The sequence below is a fragment of the Lutjanus erythropterus genome, chromosome 13, assembly GCF_056507025.1.
Source record: "Lutjanus erythropterus isolate fLutEry1 chromosome 13, fLutEry1.hap2, whole genome shotgun sequence".
Taxonomy (NCBI): Eukaryota; Metazoa; Chordata; class Actinopteri; order Lutjaniformes; family Lutjanidae; genus Lutjanus; species Lutjanus erythropterus.
The window spans coordinates 2,145,383-2,165,842 of record NC_139329.1 but is presented as its reverse complement, the minus strand read 5'-3'; the positions used below and the strand labels follow the sequence as shown (position 1 = coordinate 2,165,842).

The following is a 20,460-nucleotide window of genomic DNA, read 5'->3' as shown; positions in this document are numbered from 1 at the left end:
AGTTGAACCACTACAGAAGACCAACAGCCTCAGCATATGGGCTGCACACTCTACCAACTGAACTACAGGGGCAACCCAAAATACTCTGATATAACTGATGTAGTCACAGTATCTACGCTAACCTCTTCAGAAGCCACCATTGTTTGTTCGAGACAAGTTGTATCCATTGACGCTTCTTGCTGCTGGCACACCTAAAACCCATAGCTGCCAGTAGTTCTTCCAAGAACACTGATTGGCTCCCAACACCTCCACTGCGGACACAAAAAAAAAAGTTTAGAGCCTGGGAAGATGGTTTTTCACTCAATCTTGTGAATTTAGCTGTCCCACAAGGAAAAAGACTGGGGAACTATTTATCTGTCTTTGCATGTTGTTGTTACTGAATCACCCAGAGAGCAAAGCTTAGAAATATTCCGAGCTAAGGTGAAATGTTTATTTCTTAATATCAACATTTTAGTCTACCTCTCAGTATTGGTAATGTGTCCCACACAAGCATACTCTTTGTCCGGCATTTGGTTTGTTGCGATCTGGTCACCCTAACCATGTTTCATTTCGTATTTCCTGAACGGTGTGGATCAAGCAGAAGGAAAACTATAGCATTCCCTCTCCTTTCTCACTGACATCAGAGGAGAAGTGAGTTAGTAGAGCAAGTAGCTGCTGGCAGAGAGAGAGAGAGAGAGAGAGAAGGAGGGAAGAGAAGAGGGAAGAGAAACATTGGGTGTGTATTGAGGTGGTTGATCATGTAGTGATTACAGTTGAGAGGGAGTGAGGGAGGGCACCTTGTGTTCATCAGAGTTTTATCGTTGTCTAAGTTTAGATCTTGGCTCACAGACGGCCTCTCAAGTAACAAGGCTGCAGCCACTCCACACTGAGACAGAAACAGAGCTCCACGCAGATCTTTAAAGGGAGACGAGCGAAGAGACAGAAAAGTGACAAGTCACAAGAAAATAAGAGGAGTGGCAGGAGAGACGCTGTCATATCATGAGACGTTTCAAACAGAAGATACAGGCATAGAGACAGGAAGAGGACACACTGGACTATTCTGTTTGGAAACAACTCTTCAGTTAAATCTGCTTTTTTACCCACGCGGAGTGGACAATGACAGAGGAAGCAGAAGTGGGAGACGACCTCTCTCCAGCCTCCGGGTCGGAGCAACAGGCTCCACATTTTTTACAAGATGTCATCTTCCATGGCAAGTTTAAGGTGAGTTTCTCAACGAGAGACAAACGGAGACTGACGGTGAGCAATAATAGGACAGTTAAAACAAGATTAAGACAGAGGCACTGCATGAAATGGATTCAGACAGAGATGTAGACAGAACAAACTGTTCCCACATACTTTTTTTTACACTATTAGAACTAAGAAATTATTTGCACCAAATATGTCAGGCTGAATCTTGGAGAAATGAATGGAATGATAAAAAAAACCATCAAATTTCATGGAATGCTGAAGCCAATAAAACTTATTGTCTTCTGTTTAAATATTTCACTAGCAATTTTTCAGATTCTAATTTAACTAACTCATTAAAAAAAGAGTTGCAAACATGAAATTCAGATAATAACTGATTCCCTGGATGTTGTGTTGATGATCCTGCACCATCGCTGTGTCCTCAATCCACGAGGAGGATCAAAACAAAGTTCAGTTTCTTGTTGACAAGAAAACTCACACTGCAGCTCATGTTCGACTCTTCTGTGGTGGTCTGAGAGCTGTGGAGAGCTCATAAAACAAAGTCAGACCAGCAAGAATGGGAAGGGCCTTTAATCACCTCTGAGAGGCAATTTGTGGTACAACACAGAAAATATGGACATGTTAAAAGCAAATCGGATAAACAACAGCAACAATAGTTGAACATCTGAAACAGTTACCATAAATGTCATCACAGTCCAGGCAGGCATTAAAAGCTCATGTTAATGAATGTATGCCAACAACTGTCATAAAAATAGTGAGTATGCACATCCCCTTTGTCTACATGTATCGTGAAACATCTGTTCAAACAGATTTGGACAAACAAACTAAGAATTCTTTGAGGACTGGATTTTATCCAAATTTCCAAAATATTCCTGAGCTCGACCAAAACTGGAATGGTTAAGAGCACTTGTAAATCATATCATATGATCATCTTCAGCAGATTAAGTTGTCCAGTCACCCATGAAATGGTGGATGTTCCCATTTATCAACATTTATCCATGTTGGCTCCAAAGCTGAGATTGAAAGTCAACAAACAGCATTTGACAAAAGTCTCATCACAAGCTTCATTCATAGTAATAACTCTGCTTGAACTTGATAAAAATTTGTTAAAGGCTTCCAAAAAGAACGGCCCTTGTGGTGAGAATGTTTTTTTTTTTGTCAGCTGACTTACTTGACATTGGATGATGGTGCATGGTATAATATAGCGGTTTATTTTTGGCAGACTTGAATACAACACATCCTCATACATAGTGGTGTGAAAAACATGGGGTCTTAGTGGTCTGAGACCCCTTGATTGACATATGAGACCCCCTAAAATCCTCAGCAGCAAAATTCCATATTAAATTATTGCATTATTGCATCTTTGGAAAAATATTTGTAACTTGCAACTGTCATTAAAAATGCCTTTTAAAAGCTTATTATGTCCAGTATTACCCGGTTGTTTCTGGGACAGCCTTCTTCCATGAATGGCGCTGCTGCCAATAGTCCTTTAGAAAAGTAACTAACGTTACCCTGTACAACCTGAAAAACTGTGGATTATCTATATTGCATATTGATTCTGTGTAAGACTGCAGCATATACGGGTGCACTAGATCACTACTGGGTATTTCTCACACTGCTCATACCTGAACAACAGAATAGGCTGGATTTTGATTTTAACTCAGTTATGCTGGAAAATATGTTTTAAAAGATTATACTCTTGTCTGCTGAACCTTGTAATGGGCCAACCTCCTAGTGATTAAATTTTTTTAATAAATAGCGCAGCGGAGGACTTGAATTTGATCAACTCTGTGAGACGCACAAAAATTCATTGTATTATCATATGAAATATGTAGGAAATGGTCATGATTTTGTTGCATTAAATACAATATTATTTAATTGGCTGTATGATGAAAAAAAAAAATGTTATTATTCCCTCACATTTTCTGTTGATAATGTAATTTGTCTTTGTGAAGTTGTGCCATAAAATTATTTTGTTGACTTGTGAACACATATTGATGAATATAATGAGATCAAATTTCTCTATGACTTCTCTGTCTTAGAGTTGACAGCCAACTGATGGAGTTGCCACCACATACAGGGACATGACCAGAGATTTTTCACTGGCAGGCCCAAGTTGGGCACTGAATTATATATACATATATATATATATATATATATATATATATATATATATATATATATATATATATATATATATATTATTACTTTTTATTTCTATATTTTTAAACACATTCAAGAAATGAGAGCCTTGTCACCTCGGTCAGTATAGATGTCTCTATCAGATGGATTTTTTTGTTGTTTGTTGTTTCCAAAATGTTCTATTTTTTAATTTCACAGTATAGTCGTAGTGAGCTCAGAGTTCTCTTAATGCTAATCAAAATACACATTTTAAATCATAATTCTTGTTTAGCTTTGATTTAGAAGGACTAGAGAGTAGACATGTTATGGTTGAGACACATCTGGTAGCAATATTATTTAATGAATTTGTCAAAAAATGACAGTCTTTCTAAACCAGGAAGTGAGACAGGGGTCCTCGGGGTATAGCTAACCCTTTTGTTTGTCTGATTAAATCATGTTTTTGAGTTGATGGAAATCTGGGACACAACTTTAAAAGACCAACATTTTTATTAAAAATATATTTTAAAACAAAGATGATTATAATAGCACAATTTGTTATTTTTAGAACAATTTAGAAGGGCTTTTAACACATTTTTTAAATTGCTGAACTTGTTAATTCTTGTCTGAGATAAGGCTGTTTTCTGGCACAGAGCAGGTTAGAAATAAAAAAAGACAGAAATTACATATATTTCATATGTATAAATCCCTGAAGAATGGATTATCACAGAAAACTGGAATTAGTGTTAATAGTAAAAAGTTTTTGACATGACTTTAATAGTCATACCTCAAACACGGTCTGATCATAAATTTAACCAAGTAATTTTTGTGCCCAAACAAAACCAAACTGTGAACCTTTCACAGCAGTAATCACTTGTTAAATTGTTGTTTCAGTGTTAATCACCTGTGAAAAGCCTCTTTCTGACCGTGTCAGATAGAGCAGCCAAAGGGAACCTTCTGCCTCAGTATCACTCTTTGAGGAGCACTGACATTTGGTCGGTATGTGACAAGCTGGGATGACATGTTGAATTAGCTGTTTGTACAGGCAACCCACAGGCCTACGCCTGTTATTCTGGTGAAGAGGAGCTGCTGGAATATCGTCTGAGTTGTCAAATACCTGACTTTGTGAATAGCTGAATACCTTGTGCAGAATATTTGCAGTGGAACTTTCTCCGGTGCTGCAGGTGTGCGTGTCTCCATGATTAGTGTCCTGGTCTTGTGCCCTAAGTGCTGCGCCTGACAGCTGACAGATGTTACCACTTTTAAATGACACTGCTATTTACAACATGTGATACACACATGCAGCAGATTCAGCTGTAAACACTTGCACACTGATTCCCATCTGCCAGGTCAGTGGTTCCCAAACTTTTTCTGGCATGCCCTCCTTTCAGTAGCTGAAAAAAGTTTGCACCCCACTGCACCCCACAATTTTGATCCATCATTAACAATAACTGGGGATGGAATTGATAAAAAAAAGGGTTCAAAAATTGAATTTTAGTGAAATAAAGGTCAGCAGGATAGAAACAACAAACTTTTGTTTGTTTATTTCCCCTTCATAGATCACATTCATTCAAATTTCTTTGACTCTTTATGTCTCCCCTGGTCTTCCATGTCCCCCCTGGCAGTGGCTCCCCCGCCCCCAGTTTGGGAACCGCTGTGCTAGGCCATGAGCATTGATTATACACCCATTATTTATTGATTGATTGATTTAATTTGTTTATTTGACAGGGACGGTGGACACCTCCTGAGCTAGACCAAAGTTAGCTTTAAGCTCATTTTTATCCACAGTCCCTGAGCGGGAAACAGAGAATAACTTCTCTGCTAAAAAGACCAAACACTGTTATAAAGAAAAATTAATTATAAGGCAGAACATATTCACAACACAACAGCTTCAGCAAAAACAATAACAAGATTACACAGCATTAAGACATTGTAACAACAACTACAACATTAAGATACATCAAGATTTCACAACATTGAGATCAAGATCAAGTTATCCAGCCATGCATCCATCCAATCAGTTTATCTTGGTCAGGGTTGTACGAAAAGCTGGAATGGAAAATATTGTCAGAGTGGCAAGTAAAATGCCATGTTTGGCTAGTAAATTTAGCAGCAAGTGGTAAAAAAGAATTACTTGCCTCATTTGCTATATCCATTGTAGTGTTACAGTCTTGTTACATTCAACTTTTCATAAAAATGTAATGAAAAAATAAGAAAATATAATAATAATAATAATAAGAAGAAGAAGAAGAAGAAGAATATAAAAATATATTCCCTCAATGTTAGGTCAGTTGTTTCCCCATGGTATCAAAAATGTTATTGAATATCCATATTTTTAAGGCATCGGATTGAAATTAGAAACTCCAGTATCCTGACAACCCAAACTGGACTTTGAGTTTTCATTATTATTATTATTATTATTATTATTATTATTATTATTATTATTATTATTATTATTAAACATGACAATAACTTTAGTCTTTGTTGTTATTTGATGACTGCTAATAAATAGTCCAGTTCGCACAGGGGCAAGTAAAAATTGACTTTGGGCAAGTACATTTCTGCCATGAGCAAGTGCCAAAAAAACCCCACTGCTGAACCCTGAATAACTCAACATCTACTTCTGGTTTCACACATGGCTCCAACCCTGGTTCCTGGGTAAAAGTCCTGTGTTTATTTGACCCATCGCACGCCTCAAACACTTGCTAATGTTGGCACAGTAAGACAGGAAGAATGAGATGGCATGCAGCAAAGAGATGCAGGCAGGAAGGGAAGTCACAGCAGCTGCAGAGGACAGACAGCCTCAGTAAATGTGCATGCATGGTCTACCAACTGAGATACCGGGACACAACTTATGTGCGTTTTAAACTACTTCACCTGACCTCCTCCTTTTCTGCTGTCAGCCTCTAGAGGTCGCTGCTAACAATACTTGCATGGACGATCTATGCAGTTATTTTATTCGTCAGGACAGGCTGTAATGTCCACCACCTGTTGCTCAAAATGAGATGAACAGCAGCAGAATATATGAGATGTTGATCAATAACAGCAGGAGTCAGGTGACCTTTAAGCCTTATCTTTTTAAGTATGGTACCACTTTTGGCAACACTTTAATGTGAATGAACCTGAGCTATTAATATTAGTGTTTCTCCAGCTACAGGCATTTCTACTCCCAGCAGTGAAACTTTGGATTTACACATATGATTTTTGATAAATAATCACGTTATATTAACAAAAAATCATGACCAAATAATGTGATTCAATAACATTTATGAAGCACTTTATGGGTCCAAACAAAGTTTTGTTCACATCCATTGTTCAACAATACCTCAAATGAAATTGTTTCATAAATATTACTTTACTACATGCTAAAAGTCTTTTTTTTTTTTCTTTTTTTTTTTTTTTGGTTTACTCATCATTTGGAGTACTGAAAATCTGTACTGAAGATCAACTAGTGTTACACTGCTAAAATAATACTCAATTACAAATAAATGCACTGGTGTGAGAAATTTACTTGAGTAAAGGTAAAAAGTATTCTTCACAAAAACTCCTCAAGATATTAGTTACTTTGTTACTTTGATGTCACAGTCACTACTCCAAACTAGGGTTGCAAATTCTATGCATTTTCCTGAAACAACAGTTGAAAATCATCTAATCGTGAATAATTTAGAACAACACAAATACGTGTTTTTTCCTTATTTTTTTCGTAATTTTTTTCTCTTTCTTTCTTTTTTTTTCTTAGTTTTTTTTCTTTGTTTGTTTAAAGTCTTAGCCATCCCAGACAAAAGAATGTCAAATATCCATATCTATTTTCAACAGGTTAAATTCATAATACCAATTAATAAATTATTCATTTAATCATTGATTTTCTTACTCCCAATGTGTGCCGCTGCAACATTCTGTTTTGTTTTTCATCTATATGTCCTGTTTTTCATTGGCCTGTTTGTGATCAGATCTCCTGATTGGTTACTAAAATGCAGATGAAAGGTTTGGATATTAATTCAAATTGTACTCAGTACTCTACTATGAATCTTAAAGTAACTAAGTAGATTACATCTTGTCATGCATACTCAAGTATGAGTAAAAGTACAGGCATAAAAATCTACTCATAAAAGTACAAGTACCCCCCCAAAAAACACTTAATGATAGTAATTTAAGTATTTGTAATTAGTTCCTTTCAACCCTAATCATTTATATGTTTTTTAATCTAAATGCACTTATTCCACTCTTTTGTGTTTTTACCATGACATTGAACAAAATCCACAGGTAACCTTTGTTTTGAAATCCAAACAAATCTACTTCCTGTGGAAACAGAAGCTAACAGGTGAGCACAGAGCTGACGTACAGGACAGTCCACACCAGGTGACCTTTAAGACCAAGAAAAAACAGAGGTAAAAGTCATATTTCTTCTTGTGTCCTCACCAAACAGCTCATTAACTGAGTATTTTGAACTACATTTTAAAAATAACTTCATATTTCTGCTGAATTCATGGATATTAGATGCTAATATTCAAAGTTAACACAGCAGACCCTGCTAGCTACCGTTTAGCTGCAAAAATAGCAAAACTATGATTTCTGCAACAGTTTTAGGAGTTGCGGTAAAGAAAATTTCAAGTCAGAAAAATAGTAACTTAAGTACTTTTCAACCTGGAGCCTAATAGCCCATCTTTTTGTGTCAAAGTGACTAATGGGAACAACAATTTTGGAAATTGGTCATTCATTGCACAAGACCACAATGTAATCCATTATCTTATTGATAATGATTACATTATTAGCATTTTTCATCAAAATAATAACAAGATGTCATTACTGCTTTGTTTTAGTTATCAATATGACTTTTATTTGCAAATATTATTGTAACACTTCAGTGGAGATAATTTACAGGTTAGAAGAGGTTGGATATCTGTCATGAAAAGTAACATATTTAGTAGCAGAGAAAATCATGACACCCCCTATTTTACATTTTCTTCAATATTTATAATGATGCACAATGAAGCTTGATGAAAATATATTTTAAAGTTTTAAATTCAAATTTAATTTCATATAAATGTATTAATGACCTGTTATGGTAAGGACAAATGTATCAGTGCAAATGATGAAAACCTTGAAAAAATGTTCTAATAACTACATGCAATTTTAGGTACCTATTTATATATATCATAACATCTGATTCTTCAAAATGAAGTTCATAGAGGTTGATTTTTACAAATTTTGGAGAGTCAAAAATGCCTGTAGCTGAAGAAACACCCATGCAGAAATTTAACAGAGATTCTCCTGAAATCGAAGGAATGCAATCAGCTACATCATTTCTTAAGAATGAGAGCAGCCACTCTGTTGGTTTAATTCACAGCCCACAGTGTAATGTTTCTGTTCTCTCTCAAATTATTTTTGGCTGAGTGCAGACACCGGCTGCAGAGAGCACATTAACCAGACACCAGCAAAGTTACATTTGAGCTGTTGTAAAATTATCGGTAATTATCAGTACAGCTGATGATGATGATGTTTGTCATTTTAATCAGCAAAAGCGCCCACGAAAAATGTGAAGCTTCTTGGTGGATGTTTTCTACGTTGCTCTTTGCCCTACGAGATAAAAGGGTCTGTTAAGGTCAAGGTTTAGGTAGTTCAGGTATTTTGCAACCGCGAACTGGATCCAACATGGAACCAGCTATCAGAACCTGACCACTCATGACTAGTAAACTGATCTTCAAGTGTAAAATGGGTGGAGTTGGTGCATGCTTTCTGTGTAGTTTGATCTGTAGACACCTTCACTCAGATCAACAGCCAGACTTTATGAATAGACTTCATGAGGAGAAATACTGTAATAGGCTTAGGTCATGACACAGCTCATAATTCACACGCTATTTATGAAGCACCACAGTGGGCACTGCAGCTGCCACCCAGACCGTGGCACCCAGCTGCCCCCTGAGCTAATGGAATCACAACTTTCATTCACCTTTGCACTATGTCATCCCAATTCCTGAAACGTGTTGTAAATTCAGAAGTTATAGTGCTCCTCACCACGACTAAGACTGTGAAAAACGGGGCACTGTGCCAAACGTGTGAACTGACAGCTGCTTTCAAACACAGTGAGCCAACCAGCTGACAGCCGCTGCATAACTGTGTCCAGAGCTCAGGAGGGACGTCGGAGCTCAGTGTGTGTCAACTTCAACTCAGACAAGTCGGTGATGAATGTTATTTACCGTACGCTAAATTGGACTCCACAATGATACAATTGTAATTAAAGCTGCAAGGAAAATTGGAAGGGCCCTCACACCCCAGCGCCAGTCGGGGCCTGCGGTGGTCACGACCATGTTGGCAGATGCCAGCTGGTCGACGAGGCTCTGAATTTTCACCTGCTCGGGACCCTGCAGAAAGTAGGTTGACCTCACTTCCCGTCTCTTCTATATGGCGCTTGGACTATGGCTCCTGATTGACATGTAAATGTGTTCAGGCTGGGACTCTTATCAAACATGTGAAGTTTGGTGCAGATTGGATCATTTACACAAAAGTTAGCAATTTTGTGTAATTTAACTTTGATCACAACGTAGTCTAAATGGCACACATTGATTTAATTGATTTCCTCATGCCGATTGACAGGTGGATTTATTTTGTTAGTCCGGAAAACACTGCTGGAGTTTCACAGGAAAACAGTGTTGCAGAATCTCCCAAACAATGGAAGTGAATGGTGACCAGTTTTCAAATGTAAAAAACTGAATAAAAAAACAAAAAAACATAAAATGCCTCCATACTTGTTTTGGTGACTGGTAAATTAGTTGGCCATTTGCAACCAAAATGAGGATGGGTAGGGGACAAACCTGGACTCCCAACAAAGTGAGTTGTTATTAAATTATTTAATACCCCACACATGACATTTCCACTCATCAGAAGTTAAAAAAACAAACAAAAAAAACAATAGGATATAACTGAACTACACACTGTCACTCACCCTCTTCACGCTTGCTAAAATCACACACTCATGATGAAATGCTACTCGGACAGGTCAGTAGTCTGCAGTGTTTGTTATTATACCTTTATAGTCAGAACTGAATCCAAAATAATCCTTTTTTAATTTTTTTTTAGTACAGTTAGACGTGTAATTTTATTTCCCAGATGCCATGTTTGTCTGCTCAGCTGCACCATTACACATAGACTGACCCCTGGTGGTGGACGCTACGCACTACAATACAGCATCTCTCTATCAGTTTAATAGAAAGAACAGCATCTGTATTTAGGATGGTATTGAAAATCATACTGTTTTTAAAACCCTGGAATACCATAATACCTTTATACAGTGTAGTGTTTGGCCTGATGACATTTAATGTCCCTGAGAACTTTTGTAGTCTCATTTATCCACTTGTTAGCAACCATCTGACTGACATATTTTGTGTTGTAGAACAAAATGTAGAATGTAGATATATCCACAGATCTTATTTCAGCCATCTACCCAAAAACACATTCACTCAAGATAAGAACTGTTATTGATTGCTTGTTATCTATATTTTTGGGCATTTGTATGCTTTTATTCAGACAGGACAGCTGAAGATATGAGATATGAGAGGCTGCTGCAGAGGATTCACAGTATCTGTATATGAGGCAAATGTTCTACCAACTGAGCCACCAGGCCACACAAGTGCAAATATTGTATGTTGACTCATTTCTGGGATTTAGGACTCATTTCTGCAGCACTGTGGTGTAAGGATCCTCAAGGGTCTTGTGTCCACAGCTTGTTTCTGCTGCCCCCATGGGGCCAAAAAATCATTTGTTGGAGGTTTCACCAGTTTATTTACCATACCCATGATCTTTCCCATAACCATACCATAGTTGCCATGTAGAGATAAAAAAAAAAAACTTTAAAAGGACTATCATAAATATTTGAGAATGCAGACTAAATAAAACAATATGTACCTTCTTATATTTCAGTTAAAGTTATTAAATACCTCCAAAATATAAATATAAAGTAAATATATAAATGATAAATGAAATTATGAAGTCGGGGAGGTGTTGCTCTAATTCTTAGGCCAGGATTTTGACTTGCTGCTATAATGTCTACAAGATGTCAGAGTGCATGAGTTCAACGCCCCAAAGCTTCAGTTCATCTTGTTTTTGCACAAACAGGAAGGAAGGGCTAAAGCCCCCATGGTTTCACCCTCAGTCGACCCCTATCATGTAGAACGAACTCCCAGCTGTGTTTTTTTTTCATCATCTGCTGAGCCAGGTGCAGAGATTTACTTTGTCAGAACACATCTTGATAATTTTATCAGTTCAACAGAATAAAACAAAATCTCTAAATCCTGCACCCATGAGAATGGCTGAAGATGACTCCAACTTTGAGAAAATCACCACCCACTACTGCAATGACCGATCAAATCACAAATAATTAAAAAAGTTTAAAAAAGAAAAAGTAGCTTGACTCAGTGCACAAGGAAACATCACAAACTCAAACATAAACAGCATTACACTGTAAACCCAAATAAGTTAGCAATACTTAAAAAACTGAGGCAATCGGTTGGCATTTGCTTGAGCTGATAAACTGAAAAGTTAGAGGTCATCTGAGCTAAAATATACTTTTGTTCATTGTGTCGTACGTTCAGTGAACATATCACAAGCAGCCACCCACACACTTTGCATTGAGTGAGTGGATCCTGTGTGTTCATGAGTATTTGTGTGCATGCATGCATATGCAACAAAGCTGCTATTTCACCCTACTGCCTTATGTACAGCAGTTATATTTTTGCAACATTCAATAATCAGATAAAATATCTGGTAGCACTTCCTTCTTGAGACATTAAGACAGGACAGGGAGAAGGAGCTGCGCACAAAGAGCGCACAATATTTCTTATCCAATTAATCCATTAATGCTCAGCAGGATAGTCAGTTGCTAAAAGCATTGATAGCTCCAACCCTAACTTTGGCTCACTTCAGTTCCAACAACCCAACACAGAAGAAAAAAAAAATACTATCCTGTCACTGTCCTCTGGCTCTGCTCATTCAGATATGTCTGGACATGTCCAATAACGCTGGTAGATGAAGTGTCCAAGTCTCAGTTTGTTTTCAGGTCAGAGTGGTGTTTGACACTGAGACTGCATGATTTTGAGACCTAATTTTATATACTGAGCAATTTTTTTAATCATTCAAATTTGGCTGAGTGGTTAATAACACATATTTCTGTGGTGTGACAAACTCAGAACACACATTTATTTTAGCTTTACACAATCTTTAACTGCATACAGCTAAGAGCATACACTTATATACATATATTTATTATCAAAGTAGGCAAGCAATAAACAATAAAAATCTGTGTCTACAGTATTTGTATCAAACAGAAATCACCATGAATACAACACAGGTATATTATATTTAATACAACAAGGTTACAACTGAGAAATGATGGAAAAAGGTAACACTGCAGACACCCAGCTGCCTCAAAGAGAACCTAATTATCATGAGCAGCAGTAGCCGACAAAAAAAGAAGCAATCCAAATGAGTGGTGCTGACCTTTTTAATAAACTGCTTACACAAACAAACACTTCTGCCTCTACATGCAGTTTCATCACCCCTCCCTGTCTGTCCCCATGTGCACGCTGTCAGCTGCTGAAGGCTCTGACTCCAGAGGAAAACACCCACTGCCAGCATGGCCTCTACTTCGAGGACGGTCAGCGGCGTGTCGACTACGTCCTCACCTACCCCGTGAAGAAGCCAGCCTCGGGCCGCTCCAGCCGGCAGTCAACGCACCTGCTCACTGAAAATGCTGTGGCCCGCAGCCTGCGCCGCGGCCCCCACGGCCGCGATGCACACCTCCGACATCACCAAGCGCAAAAGGCAAAGGACTCGTCGTCCCTGCCATCGTCGCTGGTGACTGATGTGGAGCTGGGAGAGACCTTCAGCGGCCATGAGGATCATAAGGCGTTCAGGAGGGAGGAGTTTGAGGGGAAACTGAAGGACATGGGGCTGGAGCTTGAGAAAGATGAGGACGTGAGTTTACATCTTCATTCTTTTTTTCTTAGCAACACTATAAACTCCACCTAAAATCCACAGTGTCTAATACTGTCTCTGTTCTACAAACACAAATTCCAAAAAAAAACTGTGTAGAACGGAAAAAAATAATGCAATGATTTCCAAACCTTTTTCAACCTAAAGCCTGCAATTAACTACAAAGACAAGCTATTAAATGTTCAAACTGATAAACTTGCCTGCAGCATGTTCAGAAAAGAAAAGTTGGGACAGAGGCATGTTTACCTCTGTGATACATCACTTTTCTGTTACAACACTTTTCACACACTGAGAATTGTGTCATCACAGCACTGTTGAAGTTTTCAAAGTGAATTTTTTTGTCATTCTTGCTTGATATATGACTTCAGCTGCTCAACAGTCTGAGGTCTCTGTTGTCGGATTTTGTGCTCCATAATGCACCACATATTTTCAGTGGGAGACAGGCCTGGACTGCAGGCAGGTCGGTCCAGTACCTGAACTCTTACTATAAATACACGCTGTTGGAACACGTCCACAATGTGTCTTGGCATCATCTCACTGAAATAAGCAGGGACGTCTGTAAAAAAGACGTCTGGATGGCAGCATATGTTGCTCAAAACCTGTATGTACCTTTCAGCCTTCACAGATGTGACAGTTACCCATGATGCCATGGACACTAACACACCCCCATACCATCACAGCTGCTGTCTTTTGAAGTTAGAACTAGTAACAGTCTGGGTGGTCCTTTAACATGAAGTCCATGATTTCTAAAATCAAAAAATTGAAATTTGAGTTCCTGAGCCCAGGTCAGATTTTAAATAAATACCGCCTGAGAGGTCAGAGGTCACAGGCATTCAGTGATGGTTTTCAGCCTTGTAGCTTACATGCCAAGGTTTTTCTAGATTCTCCAAATCTTTTAATATTTTAGATTGTAGATGGTGAAATCCGTAAATTCCTGCAATTTTGTGTTGAGAAATGTTGTTAAATTGTTGAACCAACAGTTGAATTTACCAATGTTACCAATAAACCCATTTAAATGTTACAAACAGTTGGTTTTTGAGGATTTTGTCATCCTTCTCCCCACTTTTTTTAATCATGTTGCAGGCGTTGTATTCAGAATGAGTGTATATTTACAAAAAACAATGTTTTATCACTTTGAACATTATCTTGTCTTTGTACTGTATTCACTTGAATACACATTAAAACTAATTTGCTAATCGTTGTTTTCTGTTTTAATTTACATTTTATACAGTATCCTAACTTTTTTGGAATTGGGGTTTGTATAATATGTACCAAAAAAAAAGTCAACACGGTAAAAGTGAACACAAGCACAAGTATAATGTACTAAAGTAAGAAACATTAGGTGGGTTTACATCCACATATTTTTACCTGCATTTTCAATTTGTGCAAAAAAGTGAAAATGTGAACAAATGAATGAAAAAAACTAAAAATATATTGCAAAAACATTTTACACAGAGGTAGAATGGTTAGGTTAACAATAAAAACAAAATGTAATGAAATGAAATGGAGACAGACTTAGCAAATTAATTGTGACATGAAGCACGTGACGTAAAGGACCATTGTGTAGGATTTAGGGATATTTATTGGCAGAAATGATCATTTAAATATAATATTTAGAATTATATTTTTATTAGTGTATAATCACCTGAAAACCTGAACTGTTGTATTTACTTTACCTTAGAATGAGCCCTTTATATCTACAGAGGGAGCGGCTCCTCTGCCGCAAAGGTTGACATGTTGCACAACCAACACAAGACGCCGCTCACTGCAGAGCCAGACAGTGGAGATGGGTGTCGTGAGGTGGAGCTGGACTCACCCTCACCCCAAGACTGACAGGAGGCCAGTTATAATATGCTTACCCTAACCCTATCCAATCACACTCCTGACTAGATCCACAGAGTTAGACCTGGTCTGGGTCACATTTGGCTCTGCAGTGAGCACCACTTGACCAACACTGGCTCTAGAGACGGCCTTTTGCGTTTTTACGTTGAAGTGGCAGCTGTATCAGCTGTCCTACACACTAGAGTGAGAGGAGTGCTTGGAATCTGCAGCCTCACAGCTAGATGCCACTAAATCCTTCAGGCTGGTCCTTTAAACATCAAAAATAGCAGCAGATGAAAACATGGTCCTCAAATTAATACATGAAAAAAAATAAATGCCATATTTCCATTGTATATTCTACGTCGCTTTATAGTACGTCATCTCGTCGCGCCCTCCTGTTCCTTTTCCATTCCATTTCTATACATTTTTTTCATTTAATTTTTATCCGGAGTTCGGTCACAGTGGCAGCAGGCTAAGCAGGATATTCCAGATTGTTCCTCTTCCCAGCAACATTTTCCAGCTCCTCCTGGGTGATCCAGAGGTGTTCCCAGGCCAGATGAGACATGTAATCCCTCCAGTGAGTTCTAATTCATCCCCAGGTTTTCATCCTGGTTTGGATGTCTCCAGAAAATCTCCAAAAGATTGTGATCAGGATGCATTCTGATCAGATGCCTGAACTGCTTCAACTGGCCCGCATTAATGCAAAGGAGCAGCGGCATTACTCTAAGTTCCCTCTTCTATCAAAGCTCGTGACCATAGGTGAAGGTTGGAACCTAAACTGACTGATAAATTGAAAGCTTTGCCTTCCTGCTCAGCTCTCTTTTCACCACAACATACACAACTAGGGTGACTAGATGAGAATGGATGAAATTCATCGCAGGCAGTTGGGGGTGGGCATGTCATGTCAGAAGGATTAAAATAGAATCATTCATCGGTTATCAATATTCTGGAGATCAATTACAGATTCTGAGGATAATGTGAAACATGGTGTCCTGGCACAGGTGTCATTAAGCTGTGGGAGCTTACAAACATATTATTTATCATTTTTATCACAATTTCCTTCCACAGTGGCAGCTGCACACTGTGTCATCTGCTTTAAAACAGGTCAGATTACATCTGTCATGTGATACTAACCAGTGGTTAGTATTGCAGTAACTGAATACAAATACTCAAGTTACTGTAATTAAGTAGTGTTTTTGGGTACTTGTCCTTTTATGAGTAGTTTTCAAATCTGTACTTTTACTTAAATATGCATTACACTATGTAATCTACTTAGTAATTAAGTACTGAGTACTGAGTTAGTAGCCAGTGAGGTGATCTGATCACAAAAGAGCCATTTACCAAACACTGCAGCAGCGCAGGTTTGGATAAGGATCTTAATGATTAATCATTAATCGATTAATCGCCATGTATTCCTTGATATTTAATCAGTAGTCTAGAAACTGAACCTCATTTGACATTGAAACTTAAACTTTAAATGAGAAAACAAAACAGAAAAAAACTGAAAATGAGGAAAGATATAACAGTTTTGTGTCTTGTAAATTGTTGATAATTAATAAGCACTTTCAACTATTGGTTCAGGAAAATGTACAAAATTTTATTTCAAAGACAAATAAAATACCCCTTTGATTGAATGCTGCTATTGATGATGCATTGAACACCCACCCTCTCACCCACATTTTTATAACACCAGTACTTTTAACTGTAACTGAGTAATATTTTTTTATTCCACCACTGATACTGACAGTTATTTTCATTGTTGATTAATCAGGCAGGTATTGTCTCGATGAATCAGTTAATAGTTGTTGTAAAATGTCAGAAAATGGTGAAAACTGTTGATCAGTCACACCCAAAGCCCAAGATGACGTTCTCAAATGTATTGTTGTGTCCACAACTTAAAGATATTCACTTTACTGTATTAAAGGAGCAAAGAAACCAAAAAATACACATATTTAAGAAGCTGATATCAGAGAAATTGGACTTAAAAAAATGCTCACACAGATTGATCAATTATCAAAATGGTGGGCAGTTAATTTAATAATTGATTAATAGTTGATTAATCATTGCAACTCTGTGCAATAGACAAATGAAATCACATCCACAATATAGACATATTTTGCAAAAACAAATGAGGACAAAAAGGACAGGGATCAGGACAACTGCTTGTAATTTTTCAGGACATCTGGTCACCCTGGGTACAACACCCACATTACTGCTGACACCGCAGGAGTCCACCTGTCCATATCACGCTCCACCTCACCGCCACTCGAGAACTCTCCTCCTCTGCAGTGGTTTAATGGCATCCGACTGGAGAATTAACGCCACCGGCTGTTTATCATGACGAATCAACATGATTATACAACGGTAGTGGATGGAAACGTGCATGTATCCTCAAAACTTTTCCTAAAATTTGGTTAAAATGAGTATGAATGAATGTTAATGAAAATGAAGACATTTTGACTTGTTTATATTTAACTACAAGAAGTTAAGAGACATCTTCTCCTGGATGTCTTCAACAATTTAAGAGGCGGCCAATTTCTGTAAAACTATTTGCAGGGTTGCAGCTTAGATATATCTGTGTATCAGCCGTGTAAAAGTGTAAACTGATATTCCGCCTATGTATAAGATGTCCTAATGCCAGCATATAAATAGAAAATTAGGCTCTCTACAGCACTGAGTTGAAATGTCTGACCTGAGGTTGCCAGCACCACACATACCTGTTTTCCTGAAAGTGGGCACAAGGGCAAACAGTAGTCCCGCTGCAAACACACGTGTGTGAGCCAGAAATTTGATATTTTGATGATCGCAGGTGCCAGCACTGTTGTGTAAACGGCTGATTAATTAAAATTTGCAAAAGATGCCATACTGTGCAAAAAATATCACATACTGGAGTTTGGAAATTTGCCAGTTACTCTTTAGAAAAAGTAGCAGGAGGTAACACGAGAGGAAATGAACCTTTGAAAACAGGTATGGTGCTTCTTTCTCTGCAATCTGCAGGTGTCCATGCCCTCTTTTATTTTAGATTCCTTCATTTTTCCTTCAGTCAGCCAGTCCAAGCTTTTGCGTACACTGTCCAGCAGCAGCTCTGAGCCTGTTTTTGATTACAGGTCCGGACAGGTTTTATATCAATGGTTAAAATTTAGAGTAACAGATCAGTTCATGTTGAGTTTTGTGGGTGCGGGGCAAGTGCACGTTTGCAAATGAGGCTTTGTTCCACATCTTTATGAAAAAACTTCTTAAATCCCTGCAGCCGTTTGATGACTGCATTACAGATATGTTCATAAATCTGCAGTCTCTAATTTAAGAAGTGTGTCACCAGAGCACAGTGTCATCACACATGGCTGTCCACTGAGTTGACATTGACTAAATCTGTCACATTCTGCATTCAGTTCCTCTCCTCTCCCAGTACCTTTTCACTCACCCTGCCTCTACCTCACTCTACCTGCCAGCCGCTCCCACATCTTCACCCCACTCCACTCAGCTGGTCTCACAGCTGCAGCTCATCAGTAATCAGCCTGGTATATAAGCCTCTCCAGTTCAGCCACTCTTCGCAAGATTGTTCTTTCCTACCTCCATGCAAGTCTCTCCAGCGTTCTCTGGCCTGATTGTCTGTTGCTGACCCTGCTTGCCTCTGACTGTCCCATCTGCAATCCTGGAAATCACCGCAGCCTTCTTTCCCCGACCATGAGTTCTGTCTCAGCATCTCTGGTTTCTGCTTGCTTGTTCACATGCCTGAGAAACATTTTCAGTTCATGATGTTATGGAATGAGTGACTGTGGAGAATATCCACATACCTTACCGCTGGTGTTTCCGCCATCTTATGAGTTCCTCGTGGAGGATTCTCCTGCTTCCTCGACTCCTTGCCTGGCTCCGGCTCTCCTTCCGTCTGCTTCCTGTTGGTTTGGTTGCTTGGACTGCATACTTACCTGGCCCTGACTTTCTGCCTGTTCCATATCTCCTGCCTGCTCCTTCACAGTGAACTGAACTTTGAGTATGAGCCTGTCTCATTCTCAGATCTGCACCACAGCAAGTCAGAGATTCTGTTGATGAACTGAACTGCCATATTGCCTGCTTGCTGTTTATGGTGTCTGCGTATGGTGAAAATAAAGGTCAATACCAACTGTCCTTGTTGTACTGTGTGCTGCAGTTGGGTTCAGACCTGTTATAAAGTAATGTGACTGACTGAGTGGCAGGGATGAAAGATTATGTGACTAAACACATAGAACTATGTAATCTAGAGGCCACCTTTCTAACATGCAGGGCAGAAAACAGTGATAGAACAGGAGGTTGGACTTTCTCCATCATTCATCAGTTCTGATATGCAACATTCTATTCATTTTTGTGTATTCCTGGTGACATCAGAATGTGTAAGTTGTGTAACATTGAGTTATATGTATATATCGCATGTCTCTTAGGCCAAGATTCAAGGGGTGGGCTTTGTGAAGATTCATGCTCCCTGGAACGTTCTCTGTCGAGAGGCCGAGTTAATGAAGCTAAAGATGCCCACAAAGAAGGTAAGACTCACTGTCTCTTTCCATTCTCTCTGTATCTCTGTCTGGGTTTAAAAATGAAGAAGTCCTTTTTTTTTAACGCTACTCAAATAAGCCTACATTTGTACCACACTGCATCAGCGTTGTAGTCAAGACCAAGTCATGACCAAGACCAGAGTGCATTGAGACTGAGACAAGACCAAGACTTTGAAGGGTTTAGATTAAGGCAGGGTGAGACCGAGCCAAGACACGTCGCATCTCTTGGTCACTGATCTAACACTGATGTGATGTGACTATATAGACAAGTCCGGCAACTGCTCTCTTTAATGGTTAAAATGATCACTCTTGTGAGATCTTTCATGGGTCTGGGGTTCTCTTCGAGACATTGTTTGCTGTTGCCTGCTGGATAACTGGACTGATAATGTTTGACAGTGGCCCTCAGTAACTGATGAGGGTACCTTTTAGGATGGCTATATTGACATTATTCATATTTAACATGGTAGTTAGATGTTGGTTTGCCATATTATTCTTTAAGTATTCAAGATTATCAAGAACAAAGTCCTTTCTGTTAATATTCTTGATCCATTTCTAGCAAGCAGTCTATGTGTGTGAGTGTTTGCCTGGACAGCAGCACTCTTCATGAAGTAAAGGTCTTGTGTATTTTTTTTTTTATTTTATTTTTTTACCAAAGTTGAAGTTTGACACTGATGTTGGATTCAAGCATACGGGTAATGGCTACATAGATTTATGTGGTCTGGTTAGGAGGGTCACAGGATCACAATTTCAAAATAATATAACTTTCTTTTACTTTTGGATTACTTCAATAGAATGGTGAAATATTGTCTTCAGATTTTAACTC

The 20,460-nt window shown here is 38.4% G+C and overlaps 1 protein-coding gene across 2 annotated transcripts in view; it reads left to right on the top strand.

The window, feature by feature from the left end:
• Nucleotides 1-735: 735 nt before the first annotated feature.
• The window catches only part of ano1b (anoctamin 1, calcium activated chloride channel b), a 55,292-nt gene continuing 35,567 nt past the window's right edge, over nucleotides 736-20,460 (top strand). The window contains exons 1-3 of one of the 2 annotated variants that reach the window (XM_084734554.1): nucleotides 736-1,200; nucleotides 12,889-13,272; nucleotides 19,527-19,625. In XM_084734554.1, coding sequence (XP_084590680.1) covers nucleotides 1,096-1,200; nucleotides 12,889-13,272; nucleotides 19,527-19,625 — 588 coding nt within the window. In that variant the 5' untranslated portion in view covers nucleotides 736-1,095. The remainder of the gene's footprint in view (nucleotides 1,201-12,888; nucleotides 13,273-19,526; nucleotides 19,626-20,460) is intronic. The other variant, XM_084734555.1, reaches the window with a different exon arrangement.